Source organism: Chelonoidis abingdonii, chromosome 1 (genome assembly GCF_003597395.2).
Source record: "Chelonoidis abingdonii isolate Lonesome George chromosome 1, CheloAbing_2.0, whole genome shotgun sequence".
Taxonomy (NCBI): Eukaryota; Metazoa; Chordata; order Testudines; family Testudinidae; genus Chelonoidis; species Chelonoidis abingdonii.
In genome coordinates this window covers 93,186,392-93,210,484 of record NC_133769.1, presented here as the reverse complement: position 1 = coordinate 93,210,484, position 24,093 = coordinate 93,186,392, and the positions used below count along the sequence as shown (strand labels likewise).

The window sequence follows — 24,093 nt, the reverse complement described above, 5'->3', positions numbered from 1 at the left end:
AGTGTATCGGATCAGCAGTCCATCACTGTAATAGGTCCATTTGGGGGAAATGACCCCTCTGGCTTCAAAAAGATTGGAAAGCGCATAGCAAGCCACACTAATGCTGACAGTGTTAGAATCATAGAATATCAGGGCTAGAAGGGACCTCAGGAGGTCACTGAGTCCAACCCCTTTCTCAAAGCAGGACCAATCCCCAGACAAATGTTTACCCCAGATCCCTAAATGGCCCCCTCAAGGACTGAACTTATATCCCTTGGTTTAGCTGGCTAATGCTCAAACCACTGAGCTATCCCTCCCCCTTCAAGCTGACCAGCAAGATGATGGAATTCAAACTGATCTGTAGAAAGCACCAGCAGGACTTCACTCGATCAAATACACATTTGACCACCATTCTACAGCCTCTGAAAATGTAATTCAACCTTATTTTTCCAGGGCATCTCAGATCAGAACACAGTTTCTCAAGCCAAGGCAAAAGGGGATACAAAAGAGCCCCAAGTGAAACAGTAACTCTATTTATGACAATGTCATTTGGTGGAAATGGTGTCTCAGCCTGTCCTTGCATGTAGACTACCAAGTGGTGGAAAACGCAGGAATCATGAACTTTTCCAATGCAGCTGATGTTGGTCATAAATTGATCTCTGTGGTCCACAAGGGCCTGCATAAAAAAGAATAGCATCCTTTGCTGTTTACGCACTCATGTGCTCCTTAAGGAGGACAAACTATTGGCACACAAGTCCCATAAGTGTCCTCAACTCAGTCTGGAAACCCCATACTCTCAAAGCCAGCAGCTACTTCAAGAATATATTTTACATCCATCACTTTGTGGTAAACCACCCACCTTATCACCTCAGAAACCTCCACCACCATTATACTCAGAGGTAACTTTCCAACACCAAGCTGGTTGGCAATGGACCTGTAGCAGTTTGGGTAGCCAGCTTCCAGATGGTTACAGCACGTGCTACTGGGCCAGTATGGCCACCCTCAGGCATATGGGGGGAAGGCTAGCTCAGTGGTTTGAGCATTGGCCTGCTAAACCCACTGTTATGAGTTCAGTCCTTGAGGGGGCCATTTGGGGCAAAAATCTGCCTAGGGATTGGTCCTACTTCAAGCAGGGAGTTGGACTAGGTGACCTCCTGATGTCTCTTCCAATCCTGAGGCCATGTCTACACTACAGGATAATATCAAATTAGCTAAAATTGGTTTTATAAAACTGATGATATAAATTCGATTTCATGCGGCCACACTAGGCACAGTAATTCTGCGTTGTGCGTCCATGCTCCAAGGCTAACGTCGATTTCTGAAGCGTTGCATTGTGGGTAGCTCTTCCGTAGCTATCCCATAGTTCCCACATTCTCCCCCGCCCCTTGGAATTCTGGGTTGAATCATTATTGTCGCGGGTGGTTCTGGGTAAATGTCATCAGTCATTCCTTCCTTTGGGAAAACATCAGCTGACAATCCTTTCAGGCTGTTTTTCCCTGGATTGCCCTGGCAGACGCCATAGCATGGCAACCATGGAGCCCATTCAGCGTTTTTTTTTTCTGGCACCGTATGTGTACTGGATGCCGTGGACAGAGAGGTGATACTCCAGCGCTACACAGCAGCATTCACTTGCTTTTGCATGATAGCAGAGATGGTTACTAGTTGTTCTGTGCCGTCTACTGCCAGAGTAAACTGGCAATGAAATGATGGTTCTCTCTCCTTCTCTGTACTGTCTGCTACTATCATGAGTGCCCTTGGCTGAAATCAGCCAGGGGCACAACGCAAAAGCAAAATTGGGATTGACTCCCCGAGTCAATGCCTCCCTTATGGTTTCTAAAAATAGAGTCAGTCCTGCCTAGAATAAGGGGCAAGTGTATTAGAGGACCAGTGTATCAGAGAGCACAGCTGCTCCGTGTCAGTATTCACAGGGGGTGCCCCTGCAACAACCCCACCCGTTGCTTCCCTTCTCCCCCAACCTTCCTGGGCTACCGTGGCAGTGTCCTGCCCATTTGTGTCATGAAGTAATAAAGAATGCAGGAATAAGAAACACTGATTAGTGAAAAGAGAAATAGCCAATCTACACTACAGATAATACAAATAAGCAAATTGGGTAAATAAAACGATAATAAATCGATCATGCGGCCACAGCAGCACAGTAAATGCGCGTGCCATGCCCAAGCTAACTCGATTCTGAACGTGCATGGGACTCATCCCGAGACATCCCATAGCCCCAACAATTCCCCCCCCTGAATCTGGTAATGCGCGTTGTTCTGAAATATCACATTCCCTCCTGGAAAACCAATCATAGACAGATCGCGTTCAGGCGTCCCTGGATCCCGAGACCCATAGCAGCAACCATGAGCCCATCAAGCGTTTTATTTCTGCACCGTAGTGTACTGACCGGGACAGAAGAGTGAACCCACGCCTAACAACAGCACATACACTTTTTGCCATGATAGGCAAAGAGGACATTGTCGTGCCGCACGCCAAGAAACGGCAAGAAGAGAGTCCTCCCATCCTGTACGTCGCACTATCAAGTCCTTGGCAAATCAACCAGGGCAACAACGCAAAAGCAAATTGGATGACTCCCGAAGTCAATGACTTCCCTATGTCAAAAAAAAGCATACCTGCCTAAAAAGCAAGTGATAGAGACCCGTGATCAAGAGCACAGCCTCCTGTCAGTACACAGGTCCCCTGCAACAACCCCACCACTGGCGTCCCTTGCCCCCAACCTCCTGCACCGACAGTGCCCGCCCATTAGTGTCAAAGTAAAAAGAAGCAGAAAAAAAACACTGATAGAACATAAAAAAAGGCAGCCTCCCGGAACATGAAGTCCAGGCAGGACTAAAGCTGTGAGAAGAGGACACAGCATGCTGCTGCTAGCAGTCACATACAGAAATCTTCTTACACAGAAAGGGAGGACTGAACCCCCAGCTATGATAAGTATATAACTGGTCTGCCATCACGGAGAACTAGAAAGTACCCTCATGTAACAATGTAGATAATTCATGAGGAAAAAATCAGTTACAACACTGCAACGTAATCTACCACAGGGAGGGAGAGGGGGAGAGAGTGATACGACCTACTCACGCTGCAGCGTCACGCTACACAAGCTTCATACACAATTGACATGAAATAAAGCAAGAAATATTTCTTATTCCCTCTTTCAACGTGTGGGAAGGAAGAAACAGAGGACTAATTCACGTGAACCACGCCAGACACTGGGGTGGAACCTAAAGACAATTGGAACTCAGCCAAGAATGCAAAAGACTATTCAGAGACTGCTGGGTGGACTGTGGATAGCGGAGCCCATAACCACCCTCCATAACATGAGCGGCAGTTTTGAGTCTCTGCTCCTAGCTGCACCAGCCGTTAGCCTGAATTTTGTTCAAAAGCTGGCAAGCGTTCTAAGGAGCCCTGATAGAACAAGATGTCTTCCCACAGCAGATCAATCCAGTACTCCGTATGGTCAGCAGAGCTCTTTGATGGAAGACGCCAATCGCCACCCGCTGATCAGAGACAACACGCTGGCAAACAGGAAAATAATCCAAAGCGCAGGGCTGTTCCGTTTACCTCCGCTGCATCCCGAGTCAATGCACCAGAGCGTAGGGTGCACGTGGAATACCGCCCGGAGGCCAATACCGTCGATTTCCGTCCACACTAACTGTAATCCAATATGTTAATATCGAATTTAGCGCTACTTCTCTCGTCGGGGAGGAGTACAGAAATTGATTTAAAGAGCCCTTTATAGCGATATAAAGGGCATTGTAGTGTGGATGGGTACAGCGTTAAATCGATTTAACGCTCTTTAAATCGATTTAAACGCGTAGTGTAGACCAGGCCTGATATTCCTTAATGCTGGAGGTTCTGGATGAGCTGCTGATAAAGTTGCTTTCTTCATGCAAAAGTTCTGGACCTGCTGTAGATCAGATCAGTTTGTGCATATGTCCCCTGTTCCAGAAGTGCTAATCTACATAAGGGGCATCAGTAGCTCTACTTAATGTCATGAGCAGCATCACCCAGTGAGAGTCTGTCATATCTGTATCCTCCTCCTCTGATGTGTCTGTGACCAGCAACAGTGAGGGCTGAGGCTTGGCAAAGGGCACTCCCACACAGACCATCTGAGGTTGTAGCCACCAGCTGAGGGACTTAAGAATCAGGGGTGGGAGGGTAACCAATCTGTCCAGAGAGTCCTGGTTGAGTCTGTATATCTTCACCAACCAACCCTGGAAGGGATGAAGGCACAATCTGGTTCCTGAACTCCAGAGAAAGACTGTGGAGGACCCCCCCCATCAATTACAGTCCTGCTAGGAGGCCCTGAATAGAAGCATGGGAGACTGGGGCTTGAAGGACTTTCTCTGGGGTGCTGGTGTATGAATTCCCTGAGGGTTGCTCATGAGTGCAGTCTTGAGTCCATCTTGTCAGCAAATAGCTCCATATGGTCAAATAGAAGGTCCTGTATTGTATTCTGGACCTCTGCCAGGAGTCCCAAAATGTGTTGCCATGAGATACATCTCATTGTAATAGCTATAGTCCGGGACTATATAGGAGAAGAAGAAATGGTGCAAGATCTTATCCATCATGTATATGGCACTCTGCTATCAGAAGTGTCTACTGAAAAGTGGATCCCAGCTCTCCAGACTGGACAAGCATTGAAGGGATTGACCATTACATGAGAAATATCTTATTACACTGGACATGAATTTAATAAGCATAGTTTCCAGATTGTATTTAATATTTTTCTTTTAGCTGTAGCCTGGTGTTTTCAATCATTTTATTTACATCTATTTTGCATCATTTTCTTAAACTGAATTAAATAAACTTATATTTAGCTTTACTATGGACATGTCCAAGTGCCTTGTATTAAAGAGTGTTTTGAACTGAAGGGAGAGTGTTGAGCTGGGGTACATAGAGACAGCAGATTGGTGTACATTGTGGGTGCCCAGAAGAAAAGGGATTGGGTACTGATATTTAACAAGGTTGGCTGTGCTAATTGCTAGCCTGCAGAGGAAAAGAGCCGGATTCAACACAGAGCCAGGGAGTGCAATGCTTATGCTGCCATCTGCCCATTGAGCTAGCAGAGTTGGGAGGATTTTCAGCTGTTAAGCACAGACAAGGCTCTCTTACGCTGTAACTAGATGGTAGTGATTCATCCTGTACATTTCAGTTAATCCCTGAAGTGTGACAGTGCCCCAAACGCCTGCTAACGTTTGTCTAGATATATTTTCCCACTGTGAATGTGTCATTTACAAGACTCTCACTCAGACGAAAACAACCAAACCTCCTACACCAGCAGATACTCAACAGCGACGTGGGGGGAGAGGTAAGAGCGAGGGGGAACACGTCATTCATATATTCAGAAGTGACAGGAAAAACTGTCAAGAGAATGGGACACCAATCAAGCACTTTTGATTTGGATTATTTTATTTTTATTTTTCAGATTAGCCCGCTCTGATTAAATTTTAGAAATGGCGACGGGAAAACACAGAATGCAATGAAAGGAAGATGGTGTGTCAGGAAATCTGATTGGTCAGATTTTGCTGCAGAATTCTAATTTCTGAAACAAAGGTGCATTAAAACAACAAAAAAAAGTAGCAATAGCTAGTGTGAAGAAAGGTCACCAAAGATCGTTACGCTAGTAGAAATTGATCCTCCTTTTGTGCGTGTATATATATATTTACATTTACTCCAAGAAATCTTCCACGGCACTTCTCAATCGATTTGAGCACAGATTATGTGCAGACAAGTCCTTTGCTAAAACTAGGGTGGGTCATAATCTCAGCTAGCAACACGAACAAGACAGGCATCATTTTTTTAAAAGTATATTTTACAGATTATACCTAATTGCTCTACTAGAGGAAGCACGAACATATGCTGGGAATTTCAAGTCACCACTTTGTAAAATTGTGTTCTTAGATGACCAACCGGAAGTGGGGGAGGGGTATGGTGGGTGTAACAGAAAATGCATCTTGAAAACAGTTCTTGTATGAGTAATATATTTAACGCAACCCCCAAGTCTAAAGGCATATGTGAGTTTCCACTGAAATTATGACGCTGGACTTGATATTGATTTTCGAACTCCTAAATGGGACATTGATTTCTCTGAAATCTATTTTTGAGTTGATTGCATGCCTTGGGAAATCTCAGCTCAGTTGCATATAGAACGGAAGCGGGGGAGGCAATTGCGCCAAAAATTACCATCTTTACCTCGGGTCAGATTTCAGGGTTTACGGGTAGCATCATGAAGCGCCACCATGATTATTTTGTATTTTCACGTCTGGTGGTCGTAGGTAAAGCGTTTGGGAAAAGACCCTGCAAAGCACCACAGCACAGTGCAGGCTGAGGGATAACATCCTGGCTCACCGTGGGGGCATGAAGCATATCTCGTGACTTATCTAGGAAGAGATCCGCTATAGTTTTCCTGGACCTACACTGAAGCTGAACTCGCCCAGCAAAAGACATGGATTTGGTCTGTGCTCTGAAAGGGCAGGAGGACATTTTATACGCATTCGGTGGTTAAATCTACATTATGAATAACATATTTGCAACACAAGTGCTCTTTCCGGAATCACACAAACATGCACCAGAAGAGCTGATTCTCTATTTTAAACGTATACTGTTTTGTAAAAGCCACAGAGTATACTGAAACGTAGAGGGAACCACCTAATATGAAAAAGCTACCAATAACTACAATATTGGGCAAAAGATTTAGATTTTGCTAGTGTCTCATTCACACACCGTGGTTTCAGATAAAAAATAACCCATGTTTTTGTTTGGTTTTAATAGAATATGAAATACTCGTTACATTTTACAATTCATATACTTTTCATGAGAACACGGCCAGGGATGTATTCCTTATAAAATATGCACATATGGTCCTAAAAACAAAATGTAGCCACTTTTTGTCAGTGCCAAATTCGAAAGAAATAAAGAGCTGGAAAAGAGTGTCAGCTCACATTAATTATATTTTGGTTAGGTAGAAAACCAGTAACCTAAAGATATTAACATTTTTAAGGTGGGTTCTAAGATATAACGGTCATTTTTGCTCTGGTTGAAAGATAATATTTTATTCATTGCGGGTCAGCGTACGTATGGGAACCGGGGAAAGTGAAAAATTCATGCTTTGAAAATTAATCATGATTTCAAGAGGTGTGAAGAGGGATAGATACTGCAAGCAGCAAGTCATTAGTTCAGTCATTTTGTGCTTCTAACTCTTGGCTTTGTGGGGCTGAATTAGCTAACTGAAATGTGGAAAGTAAAAAAAAAATGCTGAGTGTTAGGTTATTTATGATTATTTCACTTACCAACAATTATTCCACTGAAAATGTGAGTGGCCAAAGTAACCTACAAGCTTTAACTGATTGTTTCTTATATCATGTCAAAAAATGTTAAATCTTTCTGGCACAACTTAAACCAAATTAAACATTTATTAATAAAAAAGGTCGTTTAGTACTAGCCACTTCTGTCTGTAAACGAAACATGCAACTAAATTGTCTACTCCTTGGGAGACCGCCATCTTTTTTATTCTTATTTTTTTGTATAATCCGTTTAAATATTAAAGCAAAAATACAGCTCCTTTCAGTGTAAACGTGGTGGCTCTTAAAAGAGCCTTTGGGTTTTTTTAGTTGATTGCATGAACACCTGCCATTAGGAATTTTAAGCTCTCTCCCCGCGGATACGCCGGGCTAACTGAATGTCCTTGGGCATGATGGTGACTCTCTTGGCGTGAATAGCGCACAGGTTGGTGTCCTCAAAGAGCCCCACCAAATAGGCTTCGCTGGCCTCCTGCAGGGCCATAACAGCCGAGCTCTGAAAACGCAAATCAGTCTTGAAATCCTGGGCGATTTCACGCACCAGGCGCTGGAAGGGCAGCTTGCGAATGAGCAGCTCAGTAGATTTCTGGTAGCGGCGAATCTCTCGCAGAGCCACAGTGCCGGGGCGGTAACGATGGGGCTTCTTCACTCCTCCCGTCGCAGGAGCACTTTTACGAGCAGCTTTAGTAGCCAACTGCTTACGGGGAGCTTTACCCCCAGTAGATTTGCGAGCTGTTTGCTTTGTCCTCGCCATTCTCACTAACTACGAAAAACTCCTTTCAGACAAAGGCAAACAAGACGCGCTGTACCAAATCCCGGAATATATAACCAAAGTCTCCCTCCTGATTGGCTGGCGGAAAAAGGCAAACGGCATTGGACAATTTAAAAAATATTTGAAAAGCCCGCGCTCTTCCGGGTGTGAAAAAATTGACCCTTCCCGCCTTCTTTCCGCCCTCTGGTAGTGCCTATCCCGCCTCTGGCGCCCGCGCCCTCTATCATCTGATTCCACAGAACACGCGCTCCCTCTAGCCCACATGCCTGGTTTACGCTCTCATAGTCATTTAATAAAACCCTAGTTTAATGCCGGCTGATTTTTCTCTTTAAAACCCTCGCTCACGCTTGAAAGCGACAGATTTGTGATATGTGATTCTGAATGCCTCCATCCTCCTTACATCACCCCTCACCAAATTGCGACAGCGAAAAAGGAAAATCATACCGCATATGCGGAAAGTTTGGAAGGGGAATTCCATACCATTTTACAGATTTAAAAGTTTATTAGAAAATATTTAAATAAAGATGATACAAAGAGTTTGAGGTGTCAGTCATTAGCTATCGGGGGCAACATACAGAGTATGGGGGGGTGCTGGTATTTGGTTATGGTTCAGCATATAATACATACAGTCTGTAATGTCCCCAATGCGGGTGCACGGTGGGTGGGTTCAGGATATAGTAGGGGAGCAATGAGGGTACATCGCTCATATAGTGGGTTATACACAATCATGAGTATGAGTAAGTGGGCCAGGTAATGGGGACAGTGTGACCCTCACGTGGTGGAATCCAGATCGGCGGGTTCAGGACTCAGTACACTTTGGTGTTACCTACAACCTTTCTCCTCTCCACACTCACAAAATAAGCGACATAGTTTCTTAACGATTTAATAAAAATAATTGTATTTTATAGTAATACTGTCCTGTAACTGTTTTACTTTCCCGAAAACCAAGATGCATACATGAACTCAACCAGGGATTTGTATAAGTAAAAACCTAACAAGATGCTTTGAATATTAAGCATGCAAACTCATATATTCATATTTTATTCGAATGCTTCCAAGCATGTACGTTGAAAAGTTGAGGCGAGAACCTTTGATCAAAATAAACATTTTAGACTTCTTTGCAATTTAAATATTTAGTGTACATTTTCTATAACATTTAAGATTTAATTTAGATTTTTAAAACATGTATTTTCTCTAAAGGAACAATCACACTTACCCTGGACAACGAAAACAAGTGTTTTGAGCTCTGTTATTGAAAACGTGGGTGGCTCTTAAAAGAGCCTTTGGGTTTTCTGTTCTCTGAGAGAATCTACTTAGAGCTGGTATACTTGGTAACAGCCTTAGTGCCCTCAGACACTGCGTGTTTAGCTAACTCGCCCGGAAGCAGCAATCTTACAGCGGTCTGAATCTCTCGGGAAGTGATGGTGGAGCGCTTGTTATAATGGGCCAGACGAGACGCCTCCCCTGCGATACGCTCGAAAATATCGTTCACAAACGAGTTCATGATGCCCATAGCTTTAGAAGAAATACCAGTGTCTGGATGAACTTGCTTCAACACTTTATACACGTAGATAGAATAACTTTCTTTCCTTGTCTTTCTGCGCTTCTTATCACCTTTCTTCTGAGTCTTAGTAACAGCTTTCTTAGACCCTTTCTTAGGCGCTGGAGCAGATTTCGCTGGCTCAGGCATATTGAACTTTGTTGCTTGCTCTAAAGTACAGAAACAACGTAAATATAATGGCGACCACCCCCCTTATTTATAGGGACCTTATGCAAATGAGACGCTTGTAATCTTTCATTTTTTATTGGGCCTTAGCTAAAGGACACGTCACGGACGATAAACCCTACGCCCAATTGGTCAAAATAAAATCCTCATCACCATTGGTTGGAAATACAATGAAAAATTTCAACCAATCATGAATCAGTTTCTGTACCACACGAAAGGGATAAAAAGGCAGGATTCGGGCGGGGTGCTTATAACTCTAGTTATTAGTTTTTAAAAAGTATTTTGGTTTTGTAAACTAGAGATTCAATGTCGGGTCGAGGAAAGCAAGGAGGTAAAGTGAGGGCAAAAGCTAAATCCCGTTCTTCGCGAGCAGGGTTACAGTTTCCTGTAGGTCGTGTGCACCGTCTACTACGCAAAGGTAATTATGCTGAGAGGGTGGGGGCTGGTGCCCCGGTTTACATGGCCGCGGTGCTGGAGTATCTGACCGCTGAAATACTGGAGTTGGCTGGCAACGCTGCGCGAGACAACAAGAAAACCAGGATCATCCCCCGTCACCTGCAGCTCGCCATCCGTAACGACGAGGAGCTCAACAAACTGCTGGGGAAAGTCACTATTGCGCAAGGTGGTGTCTTGCCCAACATCCAGGCTGTGTTACTGCCTAAAAAAACAGAGAGCCATAAAGCAAAGAGCAAGTAAAAGTAACGGTATATTAAATCAACCCAAAGGCTCTTTTCAGAGCCACCCACAGTAACAAAAAAAGAGTTGAGTTTCTAATATACGAACAATTTTCTGCTTTAGAAAAAAAGATGTTCTGCGTGTCGCTTCAATCCTGGTTTACTTTTTTATTAAGTGAAATAATTTTTCTGGAGTGATTTGGTCGAAACTGCCTCTTTAGTTTTATTGATAAAAATTCATCTGCCGTGTTCCTATTCTGAATAGACTACGGGTAACGTTTAAAATTTATGTATTTTCATCAGTAGTAGATTATAAGCGGAAATGTAGCTAAAAATCAATAATGTAAATTGTGAAACATTACACCAGAATATTTAATTTGTACGGGTAAATGGAATGGATTTATTTAAGTCAAAGAAACCCAGGGGCGGAAGGGAAAGAGGTGCGTCATGGACCAGACCAATCCTCGTAAAACGCGGATTTTTCAAATTATCCAATTGCTAAAAAGCGCGGACTTTTCAAATTTTCCCCAATCCCCGCAAAACTATTCTTCGCACTGCTTAACTGGTGATACACTCCTAACAGCTAGGCAAAATAAACCGAGAAGGCATTCTAATATGCTAGCGGGACGAGCTCTAATAGCAAAATCTAAATGGCTAGAATCCCTGAAAGCATAGTTTAAAAACAAAAAAACCCAATCATTACATTTTTCTAAATTGTTTCTGGTTCAGAGATATTAAAATTAGTTTCTTAAACTATACAGAAAATGAGATTTTGGAAAGTTATAAAAAGTGAACAAACTGCTAGAGCAGGTCCTCCACCAAAGCAACGTTTGATGCACAGCACACTTAGGTGTTTCAGCTCCTTGGAGAAAGGATGGGTGGCTCTTAAAAGAGCCGTTGGGTTTATTTGCATGAGATTCGGATTTTCTCTTCAAACAGCTTCACTTCTTCTTGGGCGCTGCCTTCTTAGCCTTTCCTGCTTTGGGTTTGGTCGGCTTGGGCTTGGCAGCCTTGGGTTTCACCGCCTTAGCCTTAGCTGGGCTCTTGGCTGCCTTTTTGGGCTTGGCAGGTTTGGCCTTTTTCGGGCTCTTGGCCGCTTTCTTGGCCGTGGAAGCCGCTGGCTTCTTGGCTTTTTTCGGGCTCTTTTTAACGGCCGCAGCCTTTTTGGGCTTCTTAGCGGCGCTGGCGGGTTTCTTGGCAGCTGGTTTCTTCGGCTTTGCCACTGACTTTTTCTTGGGAGCCTTTTCCTTGATCTCACCCGGCTTCTTGTTGAGTTTGAAGGAACCAGAGGCACCAGTACCTTTGGTCTGTACCAAAGTGCCTTTGCTCACCAAGCTTTTCAGCCCCAGCTTAATACGACTATTGTTCTTTTCCACATCGTACCCGCCAGCTGCCAAAGCTTTTTTCAGAGCAGCCAAAGACAGCCCTTTGCGCTCCTTGGAGACTGACACTGCCTTAGTGATCAGCTCGGTCACGCTGGGGCCTGAGGGCTTCCGGAGTTTCGAACCGCCGGCCGCCTTTTTTGCCTTCTTGGCTGGAGCCTTGGAGGCTGGAGCAGGGGCAGCTGCTACTGCTGCTGCAACTACAGGCGCAGTTTCAGACATGGTCACAGACACGTTACAAAATAGGAAAAAAACATAAACTGAAGTCAACGAGTCTGATGCCTGTTATTTATAGGGAGGGGTCACTGTCTGATTGGTGCATTAAAGAGCCCGCCCAGCTGCAAACCAGAAAGGGCTCTTCTCTCTTCTCTCATTTTGTGTTTCTTCGGACTCAGTAAAGTGTATTTTTTGCACAATATTCGCCACCAAACTGTCCCTTTTCTCAGAGAAATGAATTTGAAACAGGGTATTTTCATCCGTTAGTGTTTCCTTCAGAAAATAATGAAATTCCATTAAAGAAAAGATTATAAACCCTGAGTACTGAAGCTGCATGGACCTCGAGAGACAGAACATTGTTTTTCTTTATAAATTAAAAATGTCCCTTTGACAAAACGACCAGAGAAATAATGCAATGTTATTCCTTTGACGGTCTTCTTCTAATTAGGAAAGAAAGGGAATGATTTGTATCGACGAATTTATTATAAACTTATTTCAAACAGAAAGAGGTAGCACACCCTCCTACAATAAACTGGCGCTCGGTTGAACAAAGCGTATACTTCGAAACTTAAAGAAATATTATTATTGTCGTTTTTACCATTTAAATTATGATTTCGGGACAACACCGGAGCTATATTTTTAAATAATAAAAGGTACCGTAACTTTATTAGCACGATCCCGAGCACACATGAAATGCCAGGGTTGAAACGACGTTACAACCTGCTTAGTCTGTGACTTAATTCAGAATTCATGAGAAACAACACTTATATGAATTCTATTTAAAGCCTTGATTGAAAATTTATTTTCTCTCTCTATCTATATGATTTAAGGAGCACTCCGTTTTTGGGGGATGGGGGAGTGGTTATTTTTTTGTGTTGTTTTATTCGCTTTTCCTCGACCTTGTTAATAGTGGATGGTTCTTATGATTTCTTGGTGATTTCAAAGCTATTGGGCTGATCTGAGCGAGGAGTTTGAACTCTTAATTCTGATTGGGTAGTTTGAAAAGCCCGCGCTTTGAAATGGAGAGTCTAGAATTCCGGATTGGGGTCACATGGTCAAATTCTTTTTCCCCCACCGGTAGAAGCACTGCAGTACCTCTTTTGAGATCTGTAAATCTACATACATCTCTGCTTTTCATACTCAGTCTTCACTAAATTCACCACCACTTGGTAAATCTTCTCTTACTAACAGATTAAATGTACTTATCATTTTCAGAGCCACTTATCTGTTTTTAATTAAATTTATTCAACATATTTTTTTAAATAAATGGAATATTTATAGACAAAAACCTGGTCTTATCCAGCACAATTTACATTTATAGTTTCAGATTAGGTCATTCAGCAACAATGCTTGTTTCCAGTGAGATATATACAAAAAAGGTTTCTTTTCTTTCCGAACAACTTTTGACAATGGACAGATTCCCTTTCTCTTTAACCCGGAAGGATCGTTTCTATAGTTGATTTTCCATTTATTTCTTTATATTGATTCCAATGGTCAGATTGACCAGCACTGAATAACGAATCCATTCAGTACTAAGCAGAAATAAGTGACTGGAATGTTTTACAGCCACTGTTCAAATAATTGATCATTTATTTTCATAATGATTAGTTGCATGCTCAATCTTTAGATTAAAATTGTTTTCATCTAGTTTGCCAGTAAGAGAAAATGTACTGACTACTGAACAGGCCTTTTATATTTATACTTTTTATTTACAATAAGAAATCTGTTTTATTTCATAGAGTCATAGGTTCTAAGACTAGAAGGGAACATTGTGGGCATCTAGTTTCACTTCCTGTACAACACAGGCCTATTGAACTTCCCCAAAATAATCCCTAGATCATACCTTTTAGGAGAAAAAAATACAATCCTGATTTTAAATTTGTCACTGATGGAGAATCCACTATTACTCTTGTTAAATTGATCTAATGATTAATTACTTTTATGATTTAAAATGTAACCCTTATTTCCGGACTGAATTTATCTAGCTTCAACTTCCAGCCATTAGATTGTTACACCCTTCTCTGATAGACTGAAAAGCCCATTATTAAATATTTGTTCCCTTGTACGTACTTATAGACCTAATCAAGCCACCCCTTAACTTTTCTCTTTGTTAAACTAAATAGATTGAGCTTCTTGAATCTATCACTCACTCCCTGGCATATTTTCTAATCTTTAAATGTTAAAACATGCCTAACTTGAGTATAATGCAAAATAATAATGTAACTACAGAGAGTTTAAATTTGTGGTATTGGTAAAATTAGAATTTTTACCCATTTTCTTTAAAACACTGACTTAAGTTCAGACATACAACTTTTGGTTAAAATGAATCTCTCTGGATAGCCTTTCCATAATTATTAAATAGAACTAGATTTTATATATGAGTAGTTCTATGTATAACTGTATGTATATGAAGGCACTGCAACACAAGAGTCTTTGTGTTGTAGATGTTATTACCAAAATGATTTTAACCTTCAAATCCGTACAGTGTGTATCCATTGCGCTTTATGGCAGCCATAGACCACTTCCATGGCCGTCACAGGGGTTTTTTTTGTTTGTTTTTGTTGTTGTTGTTTTGTTGTTTTCTTTTCTTGGCGCGCTCTGAATGTAAGTGACTGACCGCATCCTGAATTAAAACCTTGAGCACCCCCCGGGTCTCTTCATAGACCATTCGCGTAGCTAGAGACAAATAGGCTTTAGTAATACCGTGAATGCTCCCTCTCAGCACCTTTCTAAGGCATTTAGCTGCTCCTTTTCCTACTCTCGAACTAATTTTACCACGACCCGACCGTGTGAATCAAAATACAAAGTCAGTTATAATTTGTACACAACTATCAAAATACACAGAAAAATCCTTAATGCGTATAGGCCTGCAATGCCTGTCTTTATATTCCTTGAATTCAGACCTGATTGAAAACCAAAGGAGACAGGCAGGTTATTGGCACTGTTCCCTGGGCTTCTTCTCCCCCACCCTCCAACACTCCGTTGTGTCTGGGTCAGTTTAGACTCCACCAAAGTGCAATAAACTGAAAGTTCACATTTCTAGAATAGTTTCAGAGAAAATAACGTCCAATTTAGGATACTGAAACCTATGGTTATTATAACTGCAATGGAAACCCATTGCCGACAATACTAGATGTCTCGGTAGCTACACTATTTAACACAAGAACTGGTTTCAAACAGTTTGTATTATAGTAACTCTTTGTTGTTTCTCCCTCTCTCTTGTTTTCTGGAGGACTGAGGAAGCTGTTTTACAAGCCGACCAACTGATAATGTATACTTGCTCGCCCCTTCTCTCTAAAACATTCTGTTGACGGTGCTGACGTTTCCACATAGTTGAAATGGACCAATACAGGATACAGCGCGAAGGCAGCATTTCTCCTAAAGTGAATATTCCTGGTGAGATGAGCAGATCTGATTTACATAATTGTAGCAACCTTATTCATCTCTTTGGAGTCTGCAGCAAATTCTGACCAATCAGCTTCTGACACATAATATTCTACTCCTGTTTTCTCGTCAGCGTTCGCAGCCATTTTCCAAAGCTGCAACATGGAGAATTAATGTAATACACGTGTATTCAAAAGATCAGGAGTACTCACGTGTTCCAGGAGGCTATATTGTTTTCATCCGCTCAAAAATACTCAGATTCTGAATGCCTGGTATTTTTTTCTGTATTAACAATACATTTTCAGTGCTAATTTTAAGTGCTTGCAGAGTGACTGCCTGCTAAAAAAAGAAGGACTTTGTTTCTCCTCTCCTTTTCTCCTGCCCCCTGCCTGGTGCCATACAAGTGAAACAACTATCCCTGCTACAGCTGATGTGGGAAAGGGTGAGACTGTCCACTGATTATATTAAAATCAGGAAAAAACAGCATGAAACTATCAGTCAGAATGCTGACTGACTTTGAAGACCAACATGTATGTCCTATCGTATCAAAACCAGATGATTTTACGCTTTTTGTTTTTGTCTCAATTCTGTTTCAATTCCATCCTGTCAGTGACCAGGACAAAAAGAATGGAAAGCCACAGGACACGCATTTCCAGTTAATTGTCCCTACATAATGTTTTATATATGGATTTTTGTTGGCTACTTATTGCAGCTGATCAGTTGTTTTAAGTCAAATAAAAGTGTTTGCTTGCAGTAGTATATTTCTCCCTTTGCATTATCATTGTTCCATAATCTCTCACCCAAAAACATAACAATTCATAATATTACATTCAAGATGATAAAAAGAAAGTCATTGCATAAGTCAAACCAACACCAGAAACACCTATTTCATGGCTCAGCTTCATTCATCTCTTATATCACTGGACCTAGCAAGATTGGTGTGCAAATTATCTCTGATTAGGTTTGCTTGCCTAGTGCTGACAGACTTCACAATATCCAGTGACATTTCTTGTCTATCCAGCTGTGTATATTTTGCAATGAGAGTCTAAACACTACATCAATCCATTGTCTGTTAACAAACACCTCACCCTTGCTTTCACAAATGCTAAGTAGAATATTAAAGGAAAACCCTCTGATGCCCTAATTTCTGAACTCCCATCACTGTAGTGTTAGAAACCCTGCTTTACTTTAAGCTCCCAGTGCATGCTCTGCCTTCCTGTGTCTTCTGAGTTTATAATTCAACTGCTACTAGTCAGGGTCTGTGTAGTTAAGATAATGGTTTCATGCCTTAGGGAAACAAGGTATAGCGCCCCTCTCCACCTGATTACCTCCTTTAATGGCAATCCACTTACAGGTTTTGATGGACAGGTCTGGGTTCTTTTGGATCCCGCCACCCACTCAGCAGGGTGAATCTTTTTTGCTACGAAATTATTTGGCAGTGCCTCCACCCCCCTCGCTCCTTCCTGGGAGGGTCACCAGGGCAGCTTGGGCAGAAAATTCTAACTACAGAGTAATCCCATTTACCTGCCAGATAGTTGGAGACTTCCAAGAAATAACTCAACACATAAAAATATATTCAACACAATAATTATATTAAACAGGCAACATATACAACATAACAGGGTGAAACACTATTTTTAGGGTTACCAGTGCCCACACTGAAAATACCCATGACTTGCTGTAACAAATGTACAGTTAATGTCCTGTTGGTACGCGTACTTTGCTGGGGCCCTTGATGACCTATAAAATTCTCTGCAGTGATTTAGCACTGTGGCTGACTGGGTTCAGTACAGCCCAAAGGACTGACAAGTGGGAGGAGGTGGTGATTCCCTCCACAGGTATAATAAACAGCAGTTTATGAAATCCTCAAACCCTTACTACCTGGCTTGAAGGCACAGTTCAGGGAGTAGGGGGTCCCCAAAACAAATTCCCTGACTAACTAACTAAAAGCTGGTGCACTCATGAACTCCATGCATGACCTTCAGGTTTGAAGATGATGCTGGACTTCTCAGTCACTGCAGAATGGCTGCTGTCTGCTGACAGGGATCCTCCTCAGGCAGGAATCAGGCTGCGTTGGTCCCAGGATTTCCCCACATCACAAAGGAGTGCAGGGCTCAAGGTGTAGGTTATACAACTACCCTAACATCCAAACTGTAGCCTCCTAGCCCAGCCTCCAGTCACACACTCAGCAGGCAGCAGCCCTGGACTAGCGGCGCTGACCATGTGGGGACTGGTCTCACCAAGGGACCTGGAGGTGAACCCAGCCTGGCTGGGGAAATTTCTCAGCAAACATAACAATTGTGAATCATCCAGGGAAGGAAAACCCAGATAAGGGATCTGCAGTCAGGTCCCAAGAAGCCAGTTCTCAGGGGGAACCCTGCTTGCAGGCCTGGGACTCACCAGCTGACCACGCAGCCAGTGCGGCCCTTGCCCTGGCTGGCTCCAGCCTCTCCTCAAAAAATGGCTTCTCTCCTCTCCTGAACTCCCAGGGAGGGGCATCTCCACTCCCTATTGGTTGCCTGGCAGACTCAGAGTTTGCCTTGGCTCCTCCTCCCAGAGCTGCCAGCAGACAGAGCTCCAGGAATCTATGTAATCTCCTTGGGGGTTACAAAGGGTATGTAGTGTCTCAAAGAATCATGATTATGGGTACCTATTAATAATTCTGTGGCGTTGAAAGTTCCTCCCTTCCTACTCCTGAAAACTCCTAAAGTTATATGCACTTTGCATACACCTAATACCCAGGAAACAGTCACTATGATCCACTAACGTTTGGTTCATAACTAAGTGGTAGTATTTCTATTAATTAATTCAGCAGTTGGAAGGGTACAGAACGGACATAACTGTTCAATACATAGCTCCTACACAGTTCAAGAAACCCAACAATTCAGGACCAGACTTCAAAGAGAAACTGCTGAGCTTCAGTTCATCTGCAAATTTGACACCATCAGCTCAGGATTAAACAAAGACTGTGAATGGCTTGCCAACTACAAAACCAGTTTCTCCTCCCTTGGTTTTCACACCTCAACTGCTAGAACAGGGCCTCATCCTCCCTGATTGAACTAACCTCGTTATCTCTAGCTTGCTTGCATATATATACCTGCCCCTGGAAATTTCTACTACATGCATCTGACGAAGTGGGTATTCACCCACGAAAGCTCATGCTCCAAAACGTCTGTTAGTCTATAAGGTGCCACAGGATTCTCTGCTGCTCCAACAATTCAGATCACTCACGTGATCTTGAGCACATTTCACTCCTTGATCATGAGCCCCTGCAACCACTGACATCTGACAAAACCACTGAAACAATACAAAAACATGTGCCCTGGACTAATTGACCTCCAATTGCCCCCCAACTAAGAGGTAACTATTTAGGGTATCAGAGTGGTAGCCGTATTAGTCTGTATCAGCAAAAATAATGAGGAATCCTTATGGCACCTTAGAGACTTAACACATTTACGAAAGCTTATGCCCAACTAAATTTGTTAGTCACTAAGGTGCCACAAGGACTCCTCGTTTTTATTCAGGATATGCAGCTTCCACAGGATAATCAGCAATGTCTTTTGCATAATTAGCAGAATTGTCATCTTGGTGGTCTGAAGGCTGAGTGTCAAAGCCACCTCTCCAGAAAGGTAGAGAAAGGTTGTCTTCCCCATTCATCAGTTCTGTAAACCTTTTGTTTTATTTAAGAACCAAAATTCTAAGTATTCTAAATTCCACTTGTATGCTTAGGTGGTTTCGAAAATCACTGTGCCTCATAACAACCAGGGATAGAGATAATGGGGTAAATTAGGGGTTACTTCAAGGGGTGCTCCTCCTCCTCAAAAAAAAAACAAAAACACCTGCTAACATTTTCTAGTGGTTTTAACTTCCAGTGGAGAGCTATGGGGAAAAATTAGGGTTTCAACCCTTAATAAAATTTATATAATTGGACTCAGATATACTTATTTATATAAATAATTTTTATAACTGAGTTCAGCTATTAACTGACACTAAGGACAAGTTTAGAAATATTTAAAAAAATATTTCACTATACATTCTATAACACCTCTGCTTACAGAGAGTTCACATGTCCGTAAGCTGTCATTTCCTCTAGAATTCCTTTCTGAGGAGAAAAGGAAGAGGAATGAGAAGAACCACTGAGATGAACAGAACAGCTCACATATCTCAAAGCTACTGCTTCAGGCTTCATTCATAACCATGAGGTGCTCTCCTTCATCAGAGAAAAATCCCATTGAAATAAATAGACTTCTTCACACACCCCTGAATGTTCTATGATGCAAAATGGTTATAGAGCCCCTTCCCCAAGCATTACACCCAGATTTTAGGGAAGGGATTTTGGACCTCCAGCCTCCTCCCACATCCTGCCTCCAGTTAGTACATGCATTTCTCACCCCCCACCCACACCACTTTCCCTCCTATTCATGGCCCCTTGAAGCTTACTAGGGATATTGAGGGAACAGAAGAAGGGGCGACCTGGTAGCTGAGGAATGGAAAGTCACACCCAGGTGTGCAACGGAGATCCCGGTAGTGTTTGTGTCACAAATTCAAAATCATTTGGCCCAGGGCTTTCTGAGATACAGCCCATCTCCCCCTCCCACCCCCGCCCAAAGAAAGAAAGAAAAAAAAATTAGCTGCTTATAAAAGTGCCCCAAAGCGCAGAAAGAAGTCTGGGTCACACCTCTCCTATCGATTACCACCATCTCTCCTCTCCTTTCTGTCTCCAACCCTGTAAGGGGAATGAGGGGCCAGGTGGAGGCCAAAACTGATAGATGAATGGCAGTGAAGTATTCCCAAGGACAACCTCATTCCCCTCCTCCATCCCAGGTGCCCCTCAGTCATGCACCCTCACTATCACCAATTCCCAAAAGACACAAGGAAATTTACTGCCCCAAAACATTATTAATACAAAGTAAAGTTGACCAGCAGTGCTTTATACCCTTCTAGAATGTCAAATCTACTGACACGTAAACCTTTGAAAACCAGTAAATATTTAACATAATGTAACGTAACTATAACACAAATTAAACATCTGAAAACCAGTCTATTCAGAGTTAAACACCACACAAGCCCCACCTTGCAACCTTGACTTTACCTTCTTGAAGTTGGCAATAATCACTAGGAATCTTCTTTTTTCATATGGCAAATTGAAAAACATTAAAGTTCAACGTCCAAGTTTGTCATCCATTCTATGGCTTCTCCAGAGATGGACTGAATCAAGGTTGTTCCTCTGAAGAAGGATCTTAGAGGGCAGTGGTTCATTAGCAGTTTCATGGTTTGGATGTCTTCTTCACATTCACATATTGGTCTGTCTTTCAATTTCCATTTGTGTAGGAGGTAATAGTAACATCTCATAATAATGAAGCCAGACCTACCCATCCAGGAAGATCTTCAACGCTTCCTTCCCTTGTCTTCTCCCTCTTTCGTCCTTGCTGCCCCCCAAGCCACCACTTTAAGTTCAGGAACCTCTTCTGTTTGATAGCCACTAGGACTGAATAGCAAGAAAACAACTAAGAAAATATTCTTTCCTTTGACCTGGTAGTAGCCAGTGGAATTAAAATGTCAGAGTGGATCAGCAAGGTCTGGTCCACACTAAGAAGACTTGATTGACAAATAACTAACATGTGCCATTTTTAGTGTTGAGTGGTGGTTGTTTGTCCCACAGATTTGTATTACATCCATTATCTCAATACACTAGAACTGTCTTTCATTGTGGTAAAGCTAGCTGTATTCAGTTGGGTGGGGATTAATTACAGGATGTTACTACAGCTGCCACTGAGCTACAAAAAGAGGTGGATGTTTGTCTAGCGGGGATCTTTCCTCTTTGTATTGAGGCCATTCTGTAGAGGAATCTAATGGTGTATTTTTGCTGTGGGGATGCTGGCCGTTTGGTAATATTCATGACAGTCTGATACTGGGCTCAGTCAAATGTATCTGGCAATTCTGGAGAAGCTAAAGTGGTCATATAGGCCTTATCCTTTATGGTATTTAGAATCCTAACGATTTAGGCTCCTGACTTCCATCAGAATCAATGGAAATGAAAGATATTAGACCCCTGAGGATCTAGATCCTACAGAGAAAGGATAGGTAACTTGTGTTTGGCAAGTCCAATTTAAATATGGTGTTTGGCTTAGTGAAGAGAAGCTATAACATTTTCCCCCCACAATACTCGTAGTCTATCCTCAGTGGTAACAGGAAGGTTCAGTGCATGGCACAGGCACAGGCACAGGCACATGATACTGAGACCATGGTGGGGAGTTGGGTATAGGCAGGCTTCATCCATGGCAGAGGCACACGGAGTTGGACAGGGTGGGGAGCTGAAAAATGTTCAGGCTCGGTGCATGGAGCAGGCACAAAATTAAGTCTGGTATCAGGAGCTGGAATAGACTTATTGGATGAGTGGAACAGAACAGTCACACAGCCCTGGACAGGTTGGGGAGTTGAGAACAGGCATGCTCATTACATGGCAGTCGCTACAAGCACTGATACTGTGGGGTAAGGAGAATGAGAATAGCCATTGAGATAAATGGAGCAGTTCACACCTCTCAAAGCTGTTGTTTCAGGCTCTATTCTTCTCCCTGAGGAGTTTGTATTCATCTAATAACATCCCCTTGAAATGAATGGGCCACTTCACAAGCCAGCCAGCCTCCTAAACTGCAGATAGTTGTGTAAATCCCTTCCCCAGACACTTAATCCACATGTAGTGACTCTGGGCCATATCTACCCTATGAGAACTATAGTGTCACAGCTAAGGTGCCATAGTTATGCTGACTTAACTCCATAGTGTAGACAGGGACGACAGTTATGGAAGAGGTTTTTCCATCAGTTTAGGAACTCTCCCAGGGGTACCCCTCCACCCCCCCAAAAGTAATAGTAGGTAAAGTTGATGGAAGCTTTCTTCTACCAGCCTAGCTACACCTAGACCAGGGGTTAAGTCAGTATAGCTAGAACACTGAGCAGTTTGGATTTTCCACAGCCCTAGGAGTTGTACCTACATTGACCTATACTTTAAGTGTAGACAAGGCCTGAGTCTACACTATGCTGCCTTCAGCTGTTACATGCACTTCTCAGAGGCCCACCACCCTCTCTTTTCCCATAGGCCCTCCAGGTTTACCAGGGGCATGGAGTGTCAAAGAGGGTGGAAGTGGTGGATGAGTTTGGGGGTGGGGGTGTAGGGGCTCAGAGCAACAAGCATGTGGAGCAGGTCAGAGAAATGTGGAACAAAGAGAATAAAAGAGGGAATAAATTGGAGCAGTGGTGGGGAAGTACTGAGGTAGATAAAAGTGGGAGAGGAGTGTTGCAGAAGGTGAGAGGGTTGCAAGACTTCAGGGTAGGATCATTACCCCTTTCCCAATCTTTGTCCTTTAGATCTGTGGTCTGGCTGGCACAGCTTCTGAGCTCTGAGGTCCCAGCACAGTCCTACATGACAACTCTTACTAATGATATATTTTATTGGATCAACTACTTCTGGTGAGAGAGACAAGCTTTCAAGCATCAGAGGGGTAGCCATGTTAGTCTGGATCTGTAAAAGCAGCAAATAATCCTGTGGCACCTTATAGACTAACAGACGTTTTGGAGCATGAGCTTTCGTGGGTGAATACCCACTTCGTCAGATGCATGTAGTGGACATTTCCAGGGGCAGGTATATATACGCAGGCAAGCTAGAGATAATGAAGTTAGTTCAGTCAGGGAGGATGAGGTCCTGTTCCAGCAGCTGAGGTGTGAAAACCAAGGGAGGAGAAACTGGTTTTGTAGTTGGTAAGCCATTCACAGTCTTTGTTTAATCCTGAGCTGATGGTGTCAAATTTGCAGATGAACTGAAGCTCAGCAGTTTCTCTTTGAAGTCTGTTCCTGAAGTTTTTCTGCTGCAGGATGGCCACCTTAAGGTCTGCTATAGTGTGGCCAGGGAGGCTGAAGTGTAAGTGTTCTCCTACAGGTTTTGGTATATTGCCATTCCTAATATCTGATTTGTGTCCATTTATCCTTTTCCGTAGAGACTGTCCAGTTTTGGCCGATGTACATAGCAGAGGGGCATTGCTGGCATATGATGGCGTATATACATTGGTGACGTGCAGGTGAATGAACCGGTGATGGTGTGGCTGATCTGGTTAGGTCCTGTGATGGTGTCGCTGGTGTAGATATGTGGGCAGAGTTGGCATCGAGGTTTGTTGCATGGATTGGTTCCTGAGCTAGAGTTACTATGGTGCGGTGTGCAGTTACTGGTGAGAATATGTTTCAGGTTGGCAGGTTGTCTGTGGGCAAGGACTGGCCTGCCACCCAAGGCCTGTGAAAGTGTGGATCATTGTCCAGGATGGGTTGTAGATCCCTGATGATGCATTGGAGGGGTTTTAGCTGGGGCTGTATGTGATGGCCATGGAGTCCTGTTGGTTTTTCTTTCTTGGGTTTGTCTTGCAGTAGGAGGCTTCTGGTACACGTCTGGCTCTGTTTGATCTGTTTCCTTATTTCCTCGTGCGTGCGGGTATTGTAGTTTTGAGAATGCTTGGTGGAGATTTTGTAGGTGTTGGTCTCTGTCTGAGGGGTTAGAGCAGATGTGGTTGTACCTCAGTGCTTGGCTGTAGACAATGGATCGTGTGATGTGCCCGGGGTGGAAGCTGGAGGCATGAAGGTAGGCATAGCGGTCGGTAAGTTT

At 43.0% G+C, this 24,093-nt stretch overlaps 5 protein-coding genes across 7 annotated transcripts in view; 2 read left to right on the top strand and 3 right to left on the bottom strand.

Annotated features, from left to right (window-relative positions):
• The window catches only part of LOC116834992 (histone H2A type 2-C), a 299,566-nt gene that overhangs the window by 163,603 nt on the left and 111,870 nt on the right, over positions 1 to 24,093 (top strand). The gene's annotated exons all lie outside the window — the stretch shown is intronic.
• Positions 7,038 to 8,080, bottom strand: LOC142047054 (histone H3). Its single transcript, XM_075067518.1, has one exon. It carries the CDS (start codon positions 8,044 to 8,046, stop codon positions 7,636 to 7,638), a length of 411 nt encoding a protein of 136 aa, XP_074923619.1. The 5' UTR covers positions 8,047 to 8,080; the 3' UTR covers positions 7,038 to 7,635.
• LOC116827275 (histone H2B 8) lies at positions 8,984 to 9,788 on the bottom strand. The gene has a single exon (XM_032784673.2). It carries the CDS (start codon positions 9,752 to 9,754, stop codon positions 9,374 to 9,376), a length of 381 nt encoding a protein of 126 aa, XP_032640564.1. The 5' UTR covers positions 9,755 to 9,788; the 3' UTR covers positions 8,984 to 9,373.
• LOC116827273 (histone H2A.J) lies at positions 9,990 to 16,202 on the top strand. 3 transcript variants are annotated; one of them, XM_075067525.1, is made up of 3 exons: positions 9,990 to 10,736; positions 15,295 to 15,458; positions 15,580 to 16,202. In XM_075067525.1, the coding sequence occupies exon 1, from the start codon at positions 10,097 to 10,099 to the stop codon at positions 10,484 to 10,486; it is 390 nt and encodes a 129-aa protein (XP_074923626.1). In that variant the 5' UTR covers positions 9,990 to 10,096; the 3' UTR covers positions 10,487 to 10,736; positions 15,295 to 15,458; positions 15,580 to 16,202. The 3 variants fall into 3 exon arrangements, 2 of the variants coding, with proteins under 2 accessions (XP_074923626.1, XP_032640562.1); XM_032784671.2 differs by having other exon boundaries at positions 15,295 to 16,202; XR_004374262.1 differs by having other exon boundaries at positions 10,120 to 10,208; positions 15,295 to 16,202.
• On the bottom strand, positions 10,746 to 14,867 carry LOC116827271 (histone H1.11R-like). The gene has a single exon (XM_032784668.2). The coding sequence runs from the start codon at positions 12,066 to 12,068 to the stop codon at positions 11,406 to 11,408; it is 663 nt and encodes a 220-aa protein (XP_032640559.1). The 5' UTR covers positions 12,069 to 14,867; the 3' UTR covers positions 10,746 to 11,405.

Bases quoted from the DNA above. Each gene is read 5' to 3' on its own strand.
- LOC142047054 (XM_075067518.1), bottom strand. From the start codon at position 8,046: ATGGCGAGGACAAAGCAAACAGCTCGCAAATCTACTGGGGGTAAAGCT.
- LOC116827275 (XM_032784673.2), bottom strand. From the start codon at position 9,754: ATGCCTGAGCCAGCGAAATCTGCTCCAGCGCCTAAGAAAGGGTCTAAG.
- LOC116827271 (XM_032784668.2), bottom strand. From the start codon at position 12,068: ATGTCTGAAACTGCGCCTGTAGTTGCAGCAGCAGTAGCAGCTGCCCCT.
- LOC116827273 (XM_075067525.1), top strand. From the start codon at position 10,097: ATGTCGGGTCGAGGAAAGCAAGGAGGTAAAGTGAGGGCAAAAGCTAAA.